A 15,709-nucleotide genomic window follows, 5' to 3' on the forward strand; every position below is an offset into this window, starting at 1 on the left:
TATGATGAACATATAACAATGTATAAGTTTAAGGTGTACAATGTAAAAACCGCAGTTAGATGCCACAAAGTAGATGGCAAGGCATTACCCGTGTGTGTGCCGTCAGGCCTGGGGCCGCTTCCATGTTTGTCAAGGAAAGTGCTCACCCTCTCATCAGACACTGTCACGGTTTCCTTTTTCATCACTTGGCCATTCTTCATACCACGCTCACACCTGATATTTGTGGATTCCAGGGTGAGAATGAGCTGAAGCCCAGTATCATATTTAAAAGTTACTTATCTAAAAAATAAATAAATAAGTTACTTACCTAACAAATTTAAATAAAATGTTTTATCTTTCTCCTTTGACAGTATGCCTTGGTCACACTCTGGAAGGCCAGGCTCCATTTTAGACTTCTTGGTTCTGCGTCAGGATAAGGGCATGTGTGGATAGTTGGCTCTTCGTTTGCAGCCGCCCCGTCCTCTTCCAATGCTTGGCCTTGCTGCATGCCATGAGGACCCTCTGGGTCTGCTTGTGGGCACTCCAGGCGGAATGTCCCAGGTACACAGATGATGGTCTGGAGAGTAAATACAGATTTCAGGTGGGGCTGCTCACAAGAGGTTCCTTGCGCTGACAGAAGGGGCGCAGTTGAAGAGGACCAGTCGGGCCATCTCAAGTATGGGACAGTGCACAGATGGTTCTTTCCAAAAGTCTCCTTGTTCTGTTCCTCACCCACCCGTTCCTGAAGTCACTTTTTCAACTGAGACTAGGTATTGAAAAGTGAGAATATTGATAGTAACTTCAGAGAAAACTTCAATGAAAAATACGTTTTGTTATCAATCATCTATGTATCTACCATCCATCCATTTTGGGCTTCCCCGGTAGCTCGTTAGTCAAGAATCCGCCTGCCAATGCAGGAGACGCAGGGGACGCAGATTTGATCTGGGTCAGGAAGATTCTCTGGTGGAAACGGCAACCCCCTCCTGTATTCTTGCCTGGAAAATCCTATGGACAGAAGAGCCTGGCGGGCTGCATACAGGCTATGGGGTCGCAAGAGTCAAATATAACTTATAGAGACTAAACGACAATTCAGTAGTGTTAATTCACCTTGTGAAACAGAGCTCCAAAACTTTTTTCATCTTGAAAATCTGAAACTCTGTAGCTGTTAAATAACAAGTCTCCTTTCCTCTCCCCAGCCCCTGGTATCAACTGTTCTATTTTCTATGAATTTGACTATTTTAGATACTTCATGTAAGTGGAAAAATACAGTATTTATCTTTTGTGCGTTGCTTTTTCACTTAGCTTAATGTCCTCAAGTTCCATCCATGTTATAACCTGTGACAGGATTTCCTTCGTTGTGAAGGCTGAATAACATTCCATCGTATGCATAACATTCATGTTCATCGTTGGTTCATCTTTCAAGAGAGATCTGGGTTGCACCCACCTTTTAGCTATTGTGAATAGCACTACTATGAATATGGATGTGTAAATCTCTGTGAGACATTGCTCTTAATTCTTTTGGATATATATCCAGAAATGGGATTATCGGATCATGTGTCAGCTGCATTTTTAATTTTTTGAAGAAACTCCATACTGATGCACCATTTTATAATCTCACCAACAGTACAGGAGGGAGTTCTCCACATCCTTGCCCAGCCTTCTTATTTTCTGTTTGTGATAGTAGCCACGCTAATAGGTGTGAGGTTGTATTTCTCCAATAACTAGTGATGTTGGACATCTTTTCTTATCTCTGTTGGCCATCTGTCCATCATATTTGGATAAATGTCTGTTGAAGTTCTGCTGATTTTTAAATTTGGCTCTTTAATTTTTTATGTCAACAAAGAATATCCACAATGAGAGAAAAAGGCTATTCAAGTATTTCCCTTTTCCAACCACCTACCTGAAGTTGAATTTTCTTTACCTGTTTCAGTCAAAATAACATATTACCATGGAATAAGTGAAAAAGTAGATATGAGAACCCAGCTGCCTTCTATTAAGTCAGATAATGAGGAGATTTGCAAACATGTAAAACAATGCTACTTTTCACTTATAGTTTTGGAAAATATTATTTTTCACCAAAAACTAAAATGTTTATGTTACTATTTAATGACTTTACTATTGTTAGTTTTAGGTGAATAAATATTTTTAAGTATTCTCAGTTTGTTTATAATTCATTTTACTTTTGGCCGTGCTGGGTCTTCACTGCTGTGTGCAGGCTTTTCTCTAGTTGCAGCAAGCAGGGGCTATTCTCTAGTTGCAGTGTCAGCCTTCTCATTGCAGTGGCTTCTCTTGTGGAGAACAGGCTCTAGGGCTCAGTACTTGCAGTCCGTTTGCTCCAGAGCACAGATGCTCGCACAGCCTTAGTTGCTCCGGGGCATGTGGGATCTTCCCGGATCAAGGATGGAACCCTGTCTCCTGCCTTGGTGGGTGGATTCTTTACCACTGGGCTACCAGGGAAGCCCTAAGCGTTCTCACTTTTAATCTCTAAAACAGAAAATAATGATAGATACAATCAGTGTTAAAAAAAGCTCTTGTTTATCCTCAATAATTTTTAAGAGTAAAGGATTTGAGAAATCAAAAAGTTTGATATATACTGTGCTAGAAATGTTGGAGAACTGAAAGCAGTTAGTTCAAGTAGCCCAAGATTGGTTCAGAAGAAGAAACTTTCTGAGATAAAATAGAAAACAATATGTATCACTAAGAATTTTAATAAATTCTATCTAGATGGTGATGGAAAGTGGGGATTGGCTGGTTGGTGGTGACCTTCAGGTGCTGGAAAGAATACAGTGGAATGATGGTTTGGACCAATACCGCCTGACACCTCTGGAGCTCAGACAGAAGTATAAAGAAATGGATGCTGGTATGTAGGCTGACTCTCCTGCATTTGTTAATACTCCTAATCATCCTCTGCTTACAGAATTAAGGATATCAGGAAACAACATGTTTACAGGTTTGAAAAGTTGAAAACCTTCATTGTCTATTGATACGTCTCAGTTCAGTTCAGTCACTCAGTCGTGTCCGACTCTTTGTGACCCCATGAATTGCAGCACGCCAGGCCTCCCTGTCCATCACCAACTCCCGGAGTTTACCCAAACTCATGTCCATTGAGTTGGTGATGCCATCCAACCATCTCATCCTCAGTCGTACCCTTCTCCTCTTGCCCTCAATCCCTCCCAGCATCAGGGTCTTTTCCAGTGAGTCAACTCTTCACATGAGGTGGCCAAAATATTGGAGTTTCAGCTTCAGCATCAGTCCTTCCAATGAACACCCAGGACTGATCTCCTTTAGGATGGACTGGTTGGATCTCCTTGCAGTCCAAGGGACTCTCAAGAGTCTTCTCCAACAACACAGTTCAAAAGCATCAATTCTTCAGTGCTCAGCCTTCTTCACAGTCCAACTCTCACATCCATACATGACTGCTGGAAAAACCATAGCCTTGACTAGATGGACCTTTGTTGGCAAAGTAATGTCTCTGCTTTTTAATATGCTATCTAGGTTAGTCATAACTTTCCTTCCAAGGAGTAAGCGTCTTTCAATTTCATGGCTGCAGTCACCATCTGCAGTGATTTTGGAGCCCCCAAAAATAAAGTCTAACACTGTTTCCACTGTTTTCCCACTATTTCCCATGAAATGATGGGACCAGATGTCATGATCTTCGTTTTCTGAATGTTGAGCTTTAAGCCAACTTTTTCACTTTCCTCTTTTCACTTTCATCAAGAGGCTTTTTAGTTCCTCTTCACTTTCTGCCGTAAGGGTGGTGTTATCTGCATATCTGAGGTTATTGATATTTCTCCTGGCAATCTTGATTCCAGCTTGTGTTTCTTCCAGCCCAGCATTTCTCATGATGTCCTCTGCATATAAGTTAAATAAGCAGGGTGACAATATACAGCCTTGACGTACTCCTTTTCCTATTTGGAACCAGTCTGTTGTTCCATGTCCAGTTCTAACTGTTGCTTCCTGACCTGCATATAGGTTTCTCAAGGCAGGTCAGGTGGTCTGGTATTCCCATCTCTTTCAGAATTTTCCACAGTTTATTGTGATCCACACAGGAAATCATAAAGCTTAAAGCTTCCAATCATAAAGATATGAAAGCTTATAAAGTTGAACTACTGTAATATTATGCAGCTATTTAAAAAATATACACTGACACGGAAAGATAACCAAAGTGTATTTGTTAAGGGAAAAAGCAAATTTCAGAACAGTATGTATAGAATAATCTCGGAAAACAAAGTAAAATGGGATAATTGCTTTTAAAACCCAAACCTACTTCTGTGTGTAGAAGTGGAAATGTCTGGCAACATGTGAACCAGCCTGCAGCTACCTCTAGGGATAACGTGGGGCCAAGGGGAAGGGAAGATTTTCACTTTACATATTTTGGGAAAGAGAGAAAAAGTAATGACAGGAAGATGGATGATTTTTATATTCTATTTTGGGCTTTTCTGTATTTCCTAAGTTTTCTATAATGGATATACATTAATCCATTTCATAACCAAAAGAAAAATTAAGCCTCCCAGGACTTCATCACTAAGTGGAGTAGTTTTGAAGATTTTCGTAAAGTAAAGAAGTGTTTTTATATCTTTAAGTTGTTAAGATTTTGCAGATTCCAGAAAATGTTCCTAATCAATATTCACACCCTAGGAAAATGAGGCTGGAGCAGGGCACAAGGGGACAGATCAATACCAGCCCCTGCCTGAACTGCGGTTTGTAAGAAAGGTCTTGGCAACTAAGATGTTCATTTCTGAGTCAGGCTCTCCCTTTAGGGCTTCCTACCTGTGTCCTATCCCTGTCTAAAAAGTCTGGTACTGGTACCTTTGGAAAAAACACCCCTAAAGATCCAGGTGGTTTTCTAGCTGATTCTTAAAAGCAAGCGGATATACTCAAATTCATTTTTTTTAATGGCTGAATAATTATATATAGGTACCACAGCTTCTTTATCTATTCATCAGTCATGGACATCTAGGTTGCTTCCATGGCCTGGCTATTGTAAATAGCACTGCTATGAAAATTGGGGTACGTGTATCTTTTTCGATTATGGTTTTTCTTGGGGTATGTGCCAAGCAGTGGAGTTGCTGGGTCATATATGGTAGATTTATTCCTAGTTTTTTAAGGAATCTCCATACCGTTCTCCATAATAGCTGTATCAGTTTACATTCCCACCAACAGTGTAGCAGGGTTCCCTTTTCCCTACATCATCTCCAGGGTTTTAGTCAGTTTAGGGAGGTGGATGAACCTAGAGCCTGCTATACAGAGTGAAGTCAGAAAAACAAATATAGTATATTAATGCATATATATGGAATCTAGAAAATGGTATCAATGAACCTATTTGCAGGAAAGGAATGGATGGATATGTGGATGTAGAGAACGAACTTGAGGACACAGTAGAGGAAGGAGAAAGTGGGATGAATGGAGAAAGTAGCATCAACATATATATGTATGATCAGGTGTAAGATGGATAGCTGGTGAGAAGTTGCTGTGTAGAACAGGGAGCCCAGTCTGGCACTCTGTGATGGACCTGGAGGGATGGGTCGGGGGGAGAGGTGAACGTATGTATAATTATGATTGATTTTGTTTTTGCATGGCAGAAACCAACACAACATTGTAAAAATTTTTTGAAAATTTAAATTAAAAAAATAGAAGAAAAAGCAAGTGGATATAACAAGTACACTGAGCAATACCCACAGCTGTGTCTTTTTCTGTTCTTGGAGGTGTTGCATGTCTTTGATCTTGGTGTTCTGCTTTCACATCCCAGACGCAGTGTTTGCATTCCAGTTGCGCAATCCCGTCCACAATGGCCATGCCCTGTTGATGCAGGACACCCGCCGCCGGCTCCTGGAGAGAGGCTACAAGCACCCGGTCCTGCTGCTCCACCCCCTGGGTGGCTGGACCAAAGATGATGACGTGCCCCTGGACTGGCGGGTGAAACAGCACACAGCTGTGCTGGAAGAAGAGGTTCTTGATCCCAAGTCAACCATTGTTGCCATCTTCCCATCTCCCATGTTATATGCTGGCCCCACAGAGGTGAGCAGTTCCCTGAGCTGGGCTCTGGGACTCACAAGTGCAGGGTCAAGTCTCACTTAGAAAAGCAAGAGTGTTTCTGGGATTCTTTATGAGCAGATTCTGACGTCTTTTGGTCTCTTCTATTTATCTGACCTGATTATGTTTCCATATAGTATTTGTGGGCTTCCCTGGTGGCTCAGAGTCTGCCTGCAATGCAGGAGACCCATGTTCCTGGGTCAGGAAAATCCCCCTGGAGAAGGGAACGGTAATCCCCTTTAGTATTCTTGCCTGGAGAATTCCATGGACAGAGGAGCCTAGTAGGCTACAGTCCATGGGGTTGCAAAGTCAGACACAACTGAGCCACCAACACTTTTCACTTCTCATTTGTGAAAATACTAGCAACACCAAATCAAACCTAGCATATACTGCCTTTGAGGCTCTGAAAGTTGGTATGTGAACGAGGTAGGTAATACAGCTTACCTGGGTTATAGGGCAAGATGTATCTAGCCTAATATTTCAGAAGTCACCACTTACTCTTAAGTGATTCACCATGCTCAGTGAGCTACATTAGAAGGGAGAGGGTATCTTTAAAAGCTTAATGTCTCCCTTTCATTGTAACACATTGGGCCTGTCGAATAGACTTTCTTTGTCACACAGCACCACCCGTGTAGTGGATATGAACAAGTTTGTGGTAAGAATGATGAATTGAAAAGGTCATAACACTTTGGAATGCTCCAAGGTGAGTTTAATGAATTGTCTTCAACCAGATCGAATTTCCAGGCCTCTAGCTCTCTTCCCTATCCTCTCTAATTCTATCTTAGCTTGAAAGAGGGCAACTTGTTTTGAAATCCCAGTGCTATGTTGAAATGGAATCAATGTGTACATATGAATGTTAATTAGCTCATTACTGGCAGTTACATGGAATTCCATGGTAAGAGATTAGAGTTTGTAATTTCCCTTAAACTGTGATTTATTTTGAATAGGGAGGAACTGAAAAGTAAAATTCACATAGTTCTGTGGAACAGTAAGATCTGGGTGTTCATCGTCTGTTAGTCTGGAGAGATTACGAACTATAACCTCAGGTTCTGAGGGAAGGTTCTTATCTTTAAAGTTCCTATGTTAATTGCTCAGTCATGTCTGACCATTTGTGACCCCATGGACTGTATGTAGCCTGTCAGCCTCCAGTTTCCATGGAATTCTCTAGGCAAGAATACTGGAGTGGGTTGCCATTTCCTTTTCCAAAAACTCCTATATTCTTCCCAGTAGGACAGTACAGATGAGCTAAGAGCAGCCTTGGACACCTCACTGCCTTTCTTATGGTTATTGGTTGACCCACATTGCTGAATTACTTTTGAAGCAGAATAAAAGGATGTTTCCATAAACTGGGGCCCAAAAGACTGGCCAGTGATGATCAGCATGTCTTTGATGTGATATTTCCTAGGTCCAGTGGCACTGCAGGGCCCGGATGGTTGCAGGGGCCAATTTCTACATTGTGGGCCGGGACCCTGCAGGAATGCCCCATCCTGAGACCAAGAAAGACCTGTATGAACCCACTCACGGCGGCAAGGTCTTGACCATGGCCCCTGGCCTCACATCTGTGGAAATCATTCCATTCCGAGTGGCTGCCTACAACAAAGCCAAGAAAGCCATGGACTTCTATGATCCAGAAAGGTAGGCTTTCGGAGGAAAACTCTTTAGTCAACATCTGTACGACTGGGATGATGAGAGAGAATCTTGGGAGAGCTCCCAGCTGGAGTGACAGTCCCTTGTAAGCTCAGACCCGGTCTTGCTCATTCTTGGTCCCCCAAAGAGGTAGTGCATCTTGTGGTAGATGGTCCTTAAGCATTTCCTTTCCAACACACATTCCTTGGGCACGCTTTGAGTGCCTGGCACATTACATGGAAGCGTTGCATATGCGTAAAAAGATTTCATGTGTTAATAGAGCACTCAACCCTGCTCAGAGCTCCCGGGTGCTCAGAGCTCCCCAGGTAGTCATAGCTACAGAAGACATGCCCCATGAACTGAGAGGCGCAGTGAGCGCTGACTGCAGAGCTGCTAAGATTTCCAGGTCTTCCGCAAGGTCCTTTACTGCACTGCTTAACTTAGAAAGATGCAGCCTTTTACAGAAAGAAAAAAATGTAGTCTCAGAACCCATAACACCCTCCTGGGGGCTTTGAGATAGATGTTATTTACCTATGCTGAGTTCTTTGTTGCTACCCTGTGACAGGCACAATGAATTCGACTTCATCTCAGGAACTCGTATGAGGAAGCTGGCCCGGGAAGGCGAAAATCCCCCAGATGGCTTCATGGCCCCCAAAGCATGGAAAGTCCTGACAGATTATTATGCGTCCCTGGAGAAGAACAACTAAATGCCCTTCAGAGCCCTTTTTGCTCTTTGATTTCTTTTTCTATTTTTGTGATTACTTTTCAATTGCTTTTCAATGATTGATTTTAGTTTATATATATGTATATATACCACACACATGTGTATGTATGTGTGTGTGGTCCATATATAGTATATACAGTAAAACAGAAGACCAAACTTTAGCAGGTAAAAGAAATATTGTTATCATTTCAGAATGAAATTACTTTTCTGCTGCATCTGAGCGGTAGCTCCTATTTTCTTAAAGCTTTGACCTTGTGTCTACTTGCCAAAAAGTAAAGCGTATTTTCCAGCTGAAGTCTTGCCAACTTGCACTCTAAAAGAAAATCTCACCCTAAATGAGGGGTTGCTCACGTCAAGATTCTCCTTTGTTTCCCTCATGCCCAAATCCAGCGTTAATGCTCAGGCTCTTCTGTGCTGATGTATGACCCGACTGGAGAAACCCAATGAGTGAAAACGTGAAGTTAGTCTCAGAGAGATATGCAATCTAGTTCTGCCACAAAAATTACATTGTCTAATAAGTCTTTTTTCTGTGAATAATAGAACTCCAGTTAAATGGTGACTTTTAATTAAATAGCATACAGGGCTTTGATGAAAAGATTTGCACTCAGGCCTCAAACAGTCTGGCAATGTGGAGACTTAATATTTTTTCTCCTCTTTGCTGTGGTCATTGTGTTCCACGGAGATGCTGCACCTATTAACTGCAGTGGAATTGGCTGTGACCAGACATGATTCAGACCCATCAGACTATTGAGCTGCTGGAACCGGACAAAAACACAGGAAAAGTCAACTTCATCTTACAGGTGACCAGACTAAGATGATGCACGAGCACAGGCTTGGTGAGGGCACTGTAACTAAAGTCCCAAATTGGCATTTTGGAAGTGCTGGTGGCACAGAAGGAGCACCCAGCTCTCCTGACTCAGGCTGATATACCGTCTGCACTGTACAACACAGGAGCTGGGTCTGGCTCCTGTCAACCGCTCAACAAAACTCCTTAACAGAGGCCACTTAACCAAGAAGTTTTCTTGGGTGCTGAAAGGTCCAGTTTTTTAAAACCCAGCTGATTTTATTACAGTTGGGGAAAAAAAAAAAAAAAAAAAACTTTTCCAAAGACTCAGCATGCTGCTCAGATATCCAACCTCTGATGGCTTTACTCTCTGGGAGGCAATCTGGCCCCTTATGTGTAATTCCGTGTTAGGAATATATGAAGAAATAGTACCTTTTGTAAACAGGTCTCTCTGGAAGAGACTCTGGAAAGAGAAAACTGTGATTTTTTTTTCATATTCAGTTTTTAAAAGAAAATGCTAATCCAAGCTAATGAAACTTCTTTTGAGAAATAAATCACAATGGCCACAGCAAAGTATGACTATCTTGAATAGTGTTATAGTGCCTATATTCAGGTAATCAGAGGTCCTACTGCCTTTTAAGAAACAGCATGAAAACACAGGACAAGATGCAGTGCCTTAATCAATATATTTTGTGAGTTTTTAATATATTTAAAACTGCTCTTCTGCTTGAGTAGCACTTAGTGCAAATCACAATTTCTATGTACAACTGATGCTTATTCTTATTTTAATAAATTTCCAAGATTAAAGGCTGAGTCTTTCCTGCCTGTCTTTTCAAGGATTGGTTGATATGTGTTGGTTGAAGCCCCTGTGAATTGGTGTAATTGGATAGAAACGGCAGCTCTTTCAGACCATAATTAAGAGGCTGTTTACCTCTGTGTCATTTTTAAACTGTGCTCTCTACGTGAAGGCACAGGATCTCAGCCAACACTGCAGTTCCTCAGGGACCTCACCCTGGGATTTCAATGCAGTGGGATCTGGTGACCTTTTACTTTTCCTTAATTTGTTCCCTTTTCTTCAAAGTGCCTCCAACAAGCTTAAGCAGTTCCAGCAGTTCAGAAGTAGCTATGCTTTTCCATAGCACCCACTGCTCCACTCACCTCAGCAATTGCTGCTGGTGTATTCGGTGGCCTTGGCACAGGCCTGCAGGTTTGGGGTTCTTTGCCTCCTAGAGTCCCTCGTCTCTTCTGTGTTGAAGGCTTCATGCAAATTTTTGTTCCTGAACTCACTCTAAACAAAACTGGTGTAATAGCCAACTCAAAGGTGCCTTTGTTACCACTTTCTCTTTCTCTCCAAATCTTTACTTGCTGGCTCCTGGACAAAGCAGAGCAGGGAATGTCTAAGTAAATAAAGTCAGAAGTGGTACTGAGGGAGTAGGCCAGACCGTACAGGGCTGTGTGGAAGGCACATGTGAATCACTCATTTGTTCGGATCGTGGTGGACTTACACCGATCAGCATTTATATCAAGCCTACAAGATTCCTTTCCAACCCATCCTTCTTGCACAAAGAAACACATCTTAGTGATTTGAGAACAGTAAGTTCACTTTTGTTTTTTCCTCATCTTCTTCCTATTACCTTTTAGGTCTAGTATAGATCTTCAACATACTTTCCTAATAGGTAGGTAATCAGGAAATCAGGGGAGCACAAGAACAATCAATTGTTTTTATGTTTGATGGAACATAGTGCAGCTTTTGTCTTTGAGATTTTGAATGATTCAGGTTTCTATTATATGTGCATATTCCCATTACCAATAATGCATAAATCATCAAGAATTAACCATAGATTACTGCAAGAGTAAACCACTAATTTTTCCTTCCCCACGGCATGCATTTAATTCTTTGGTCAATATTAACTATTACTGGGCCATTCATTATACATACTCACCAATGATTAAAGTGACATATACAAGCAATTCACTCCAAAGGTGCCCATTTTAATGTTTTTTGCTTGTATTTTATTGAAATTATTACTAAAATAAATGGGCCACTGTCTAGAGTTTGGACATTTTAATTTGATAAAGAAAACCCAGACAAAATAAATACTTTTTATATGGAGCTAGGAAAGAGTGATAATGCAAAGAAGTCTTGACAAACAGAGAAACAAATCTTTTACAGGTGAGTCTGCTATTAAATGGTTTTTCAATGCCTTATCTTTTGTTACTGAGGTACTCACCCTTCCCTGCCAGGCTATTACCATTTCCATAGATTTACTCATTTGGATTAACTGTAGGGAAGACCACTTTCAATTAGAAATCTAAATTACAAAATGTTTTTAAAAAAATAATGCAATTTTATTACATTCAAGTACATAAGCCACAAATGAGCACAGCTTTTTAAATGTCCTAACATGTATTTGTAATTGCTGCCATCAGTGATACAGACTTTATTTGGTAAAGTTTTTCCATATGGTTGGCTTGTTTCAGAAACTCAAACCTGCTCTGCACTTATTTTACTAAATAACATTTGTGAAAGTTCTTATATACCATAAAACATATCATACACTTTATGGGAGGTAAAGAAAAGCCTTGATTTATTGCATAAGCCTCCTTTCCATAAAGAGTTGAAAAGTACAGTTCAGATCAGGTTGAAATAATAGTGGCCTGTGTGTCTGTGCTCAGTCACTTCTCTCTGCAGCCCATGGATTGTGGACCTCCAGGCTCCTCTGTCTAAGGAATTTTCCAGGCAAGAATACTGGAGTGGATTGCCATTTCTCCTCCAGGGTATCTTCCAGACCCAGGGATTGAACCTGGGCTTCTTGCATTACAGGCAGATTCTTTATCATCTGAGCCACCAGGGTAGCCCCAATAATGGCCTGCTACTAAGTCACTTCAGTCGTGTCCGATTCTGTGTGACCCCATGGACTGCAGCCACCCAGCTTCTTCCATCCATGGGATTTTCCAGGCAAGAGTACTGGAGTGGGTTGCCATTGCTCATGTAAACAACTCCAATACCGATCTGGTCTTTTAAGCTAGTTAAAAGAATGGCCTTCTATGAATGTATTCACTGAGAAGAACCTACATTTATAGAAGATAATTCCATCAACTACTAAAGAGGTTGTACCCACATCTTATCCTCAAATTATATTAAAAAATTATATAAAGTATCAGATCTTTGGATATTCAAAGTAAACAACCAAGGAAGAGCTTACAGCTTCAAAAGAGCCAAAGAAACACGTTTAATAAGCAGAAACACCAAATACATGGAAGTGTCTATGACTTGTCTGCCTAATGTCATGTTTCGTAATTTAACAAGTCTATTTACGAGGCTGACACCTGTCAGTAGCTAACAAAGTCACCAGTTTAAAGTTCCGATTATCAAGTCAGTATTGCTAAGGGCCCCAAATGTCTATCAACATGGGCTCTGGTGCGTCAGTGTGCTGTTCAGTGAAAACCGGAATGGGAACTTCACAGCACATCTATTTCAGCATCTCCATTATTGAACAGATAAGGAAACGGAGGCCCGGAAATGTGAGACGACGTCCCTAAGGACGTGACAACCTACAGACATATTCACTTTCTAGTTCCCAAAGCATTTTCATATGATGCCTAAAACCACCACAGAAGGTATACATTATAATTTCTATTTACAGATAAGGGTACAGATGCCCACAAATCTTAAGGGATTTTGCCCAAGGCGACACTATGTGTGTGCTCTGTAGCACACTCTGTTAATAGAGTTCCACAACTGCAAATGGAAGCTATCAAGCTGCAAGTGAACTTTACATGACTTACAATAAATATCTGCACAACTTCTTTTGCTAGAATGTAGAAGGATGCAAAAGACTTTCACTTCCATAGTAATAAGAAAAACCCACACAAAAGAAAAATAATACTTTTCTATGAAACTAGCAAAGAACAGTGGATACAAAGTCTTCCTCATGAACTGACTTCCACGGAGAAAGAAGCCCTTCAGAGGGAGCAGAGCACCTTGGTCCTTTTTTATACCAGGGTAGATGCCTGAGTCTGGATATATTGTTTGGAAGAGCAGGCCTGGCTTAGATGGGAGACTTTGTAGGCATGAGAAGAGTTCAGTTAACACTCAAGACAGTAGTGATTGAAATCAGGAAAAAACATTTTAAAACAAACTGCTAGGCTAGACAAGTACCCTTTCTGGACTGTACAGAGAAAATGGCAGAAGACAGGTAGGAAGTCTTATACATCCTCGTGGTGACTGGACGCCAGAACCCTGTCAGAACTGAATAAAAAGAACCACGAACATCTGACCATCAGAGGAACGGACTTGTACTTCCTGGAAATAAAAACCCATGTTATACTTCAGTCTCCAGCGTTCTTTTTTCACACCTACTATCTTGAAAAAAAATAAATTACAAGTTAGAGAAACAATCATCGTGCTGAAGAGTTTGGCATGCCAAGTAGCATTCCATCCCTCATCAAGCGGTAAAACCTATGGGATTGCACCAAGCAGTTTCTGAAGGCCTGTCCACACAAACTGGAATGTGTGTTGCTCGTATGTCCAGCAGGCCCACCTGAGTCATAATACTGCCCTTCACTTAGCAGTACAGGTCTTGTGTGACCAGCTGACTCCACAATATTCCTTTCAATGAAACACCACTCCTTGTGTAGTTGACCGGTAAATCCAGATAGAGTTAACCCTTGAATAAAGTAGGGGTTAGGAGTGCTAACACTCCGTATCCACAGTTGCCCTATATCCAAGGTTCTAAACCTGCATTCAACCAAATGCAGGTAGACTGTGTAATACTGTAGTACAGTTGAAAAAAATCTGAGGATGAATGGACCAATGCAGTTCAAACTTGTGTCATTCAAGAGTCAACTGTATTTGTTCTCAAACCATTTAAGCCAAAGGAGTTCCTGAAAGGTCATTCTCTTAAAGCTCCAGGATTGCCAGGGGTGACTTTTTAGTTGGGTTTGCACACTTCTAGGATTCTGAAACTTGTGTGGGGCAATTTAAACATTTGGAGTTCATTTAATCTAATGGAGGAATAAAAGCAACTTTCTTAAGCTATTCCTGTTTTAAAAAAAAACAAACCTTCTAGAGCTTTCAGAGTTCCTAACCCAAGTCCACTTTCTTAGCCTCCTATGATCTGAAGAGGCTCCTCATATCTTTCAAATAAATCCATTATTGCTTAGGTCAGCTAGAATGGATTGCCTGCAACAGAACCCTAACTGGTACTCTTTATAAGACTGTGACTGTGGCCCAGTGGAGAGTGCTCATCTCCCCAGACATGTCTGCAAAGACTCTGCTTACTGGATGATATACTACCAACCCGTTTGAGTATCTTGGTCATTTTTAGAATTTCTAGATGCTGTATATCCTCAGGACAGTGAGGCATACATCACTATGTTCTATTCTCAGCTCCAAATCTTGCATGTCAGTAATTATTTCAATGTTTGGCTCTAGTTTTACCAACCTATTATGATGCGCAAACCTGTGTCCTGAATGCATTCCATACTAGCCCTAACGTTCACTGAAACTATATCCCACAGCACATAAGCTTTTATCTGAAATTGTTCTCAAGCAGATTTATAACAGTAAATGTTAGACAATCACAAAAATATACTCCCAGTTCAGTATTTTGGTAATGAGACCTTTATGTTCGGTTAGTATTAACAGTGTGTACACCAGTGTTAAGAAAGGATCCTTTGTTTTTACTCACATGCTAAATGGTTTCTTTTAGGTTTGATCTTGTTTGCATTTGGCATCTGTGCTATGCAGGCATACCTAGGACATTATTGTGCCTTTTGCTGCAGACCATTCCAATAAAGAAAATCTCTCAATAAAGTCACACAAATTTTTTGGTTTCCTAATGCATAAAAAAAAGTTATGTTTACACCATACTGGTAGTCTATTGAGTATGTAATAGCATTGTATCTAAAAAAGCAAGGTACATACTTTAAAAGTACTTTGTTGCTAAAAAATGCTAACCATCATCTGACAATCCCGGGTTGCCACAAATCTTCAATTTGTAAAACACACACACAAGTAAAAGCACTATCTGTGAAGCACAATGGAACAATGCATGCACTTTTATCTTCTTCTCAATACAAGAACCTCCTGCATACCATAGGGAGCTATATTCAGTATCTAATAATAACGTATAATGGAAAAGAATCTGAAAAAGATTTTATATACCTAGGTATACTTATGTATATAAGATATGTACGTGTATGTTAAGTATATATAGATTATAAAATCAAATGCATGCACTTTTATCTTCTCAATACAAGAACCTCCTGCATACCATAGGGAGCTATATTCAGCATCTAATAATAACGTATAATGGAAAAGAATCTGAAAAAGGTTTTATATACCTAGGTATACGTATGTATATAACATATATGCGTAATGTTAAGTATGTATAGATATAAAATCAAATGTGTATGTGTATGTCTGCGTCACTTTGCTGTACACCTGAAACTAACAAGAATGTAAATCAACTATGGTTCAATTGAGAGTGAGCACTGTAACCTTTGAAATGATTGGTAAACTATCTTTGGTAAGTTGATAATAATTTTGGTAATGAAAG

The 15,709-nt window shown here is 40.6% G+C and overlaps 1 protein-coding gene and 1 pseudogene across 1 annotated transcript in view; one reads left to right on the plus strand and one right to left on the minus strand.

Moving 5' to 3' along the window:
- Positions 1-9,903, plus strand: part of PAPSS2 (3'-phosphoadenosine 5'-phosphosulfate synthase 2) — a 98,441-nt gene extending 88,538 nt beyond the window's left edge. Inside the window, exons 9-12 of the mRNA XM_052660852.1 lie at positions 2,704-2,839; positions 5,729-5,997; positions 7,418-7,647; positions 8,204-9,903. Of these exons, the coding sequence (XP_052516812.1) occupies positions 2,704-2,839; positions 5,729-5,997; positions 7,418-7,647; positions 8,204-8,345 (777 nt within the window). The 3' untranslated portion in view covers positions 8,346-9,903. The remainder of the gene's footprint in view (positions 1-2,703; positions 2,840-5,728; positions 5,998-7,417; positions 7,648-8,203) is intronic.
- Positions 44-161, minus strand: LOC128068117 (uncharacterized; annotated as a pseudogene).
- Positions 9,904-15,709: the final 5,806 nt, after the last annotated feature.

This window comes from Budorcas taxicolor, chromosome 23 (genome assembly GCF_023091745.1).
Source record: "Budorcas taxicolor isolate Tak-1 chromosome 23, Takin1.1, whole genome shotgun sequence".
NCBI lineage: Eukaryota > Metazoa > Chordata > Mammalia > Artiodactyla > Bovidae > Budorcas > Budorcas taxicolor.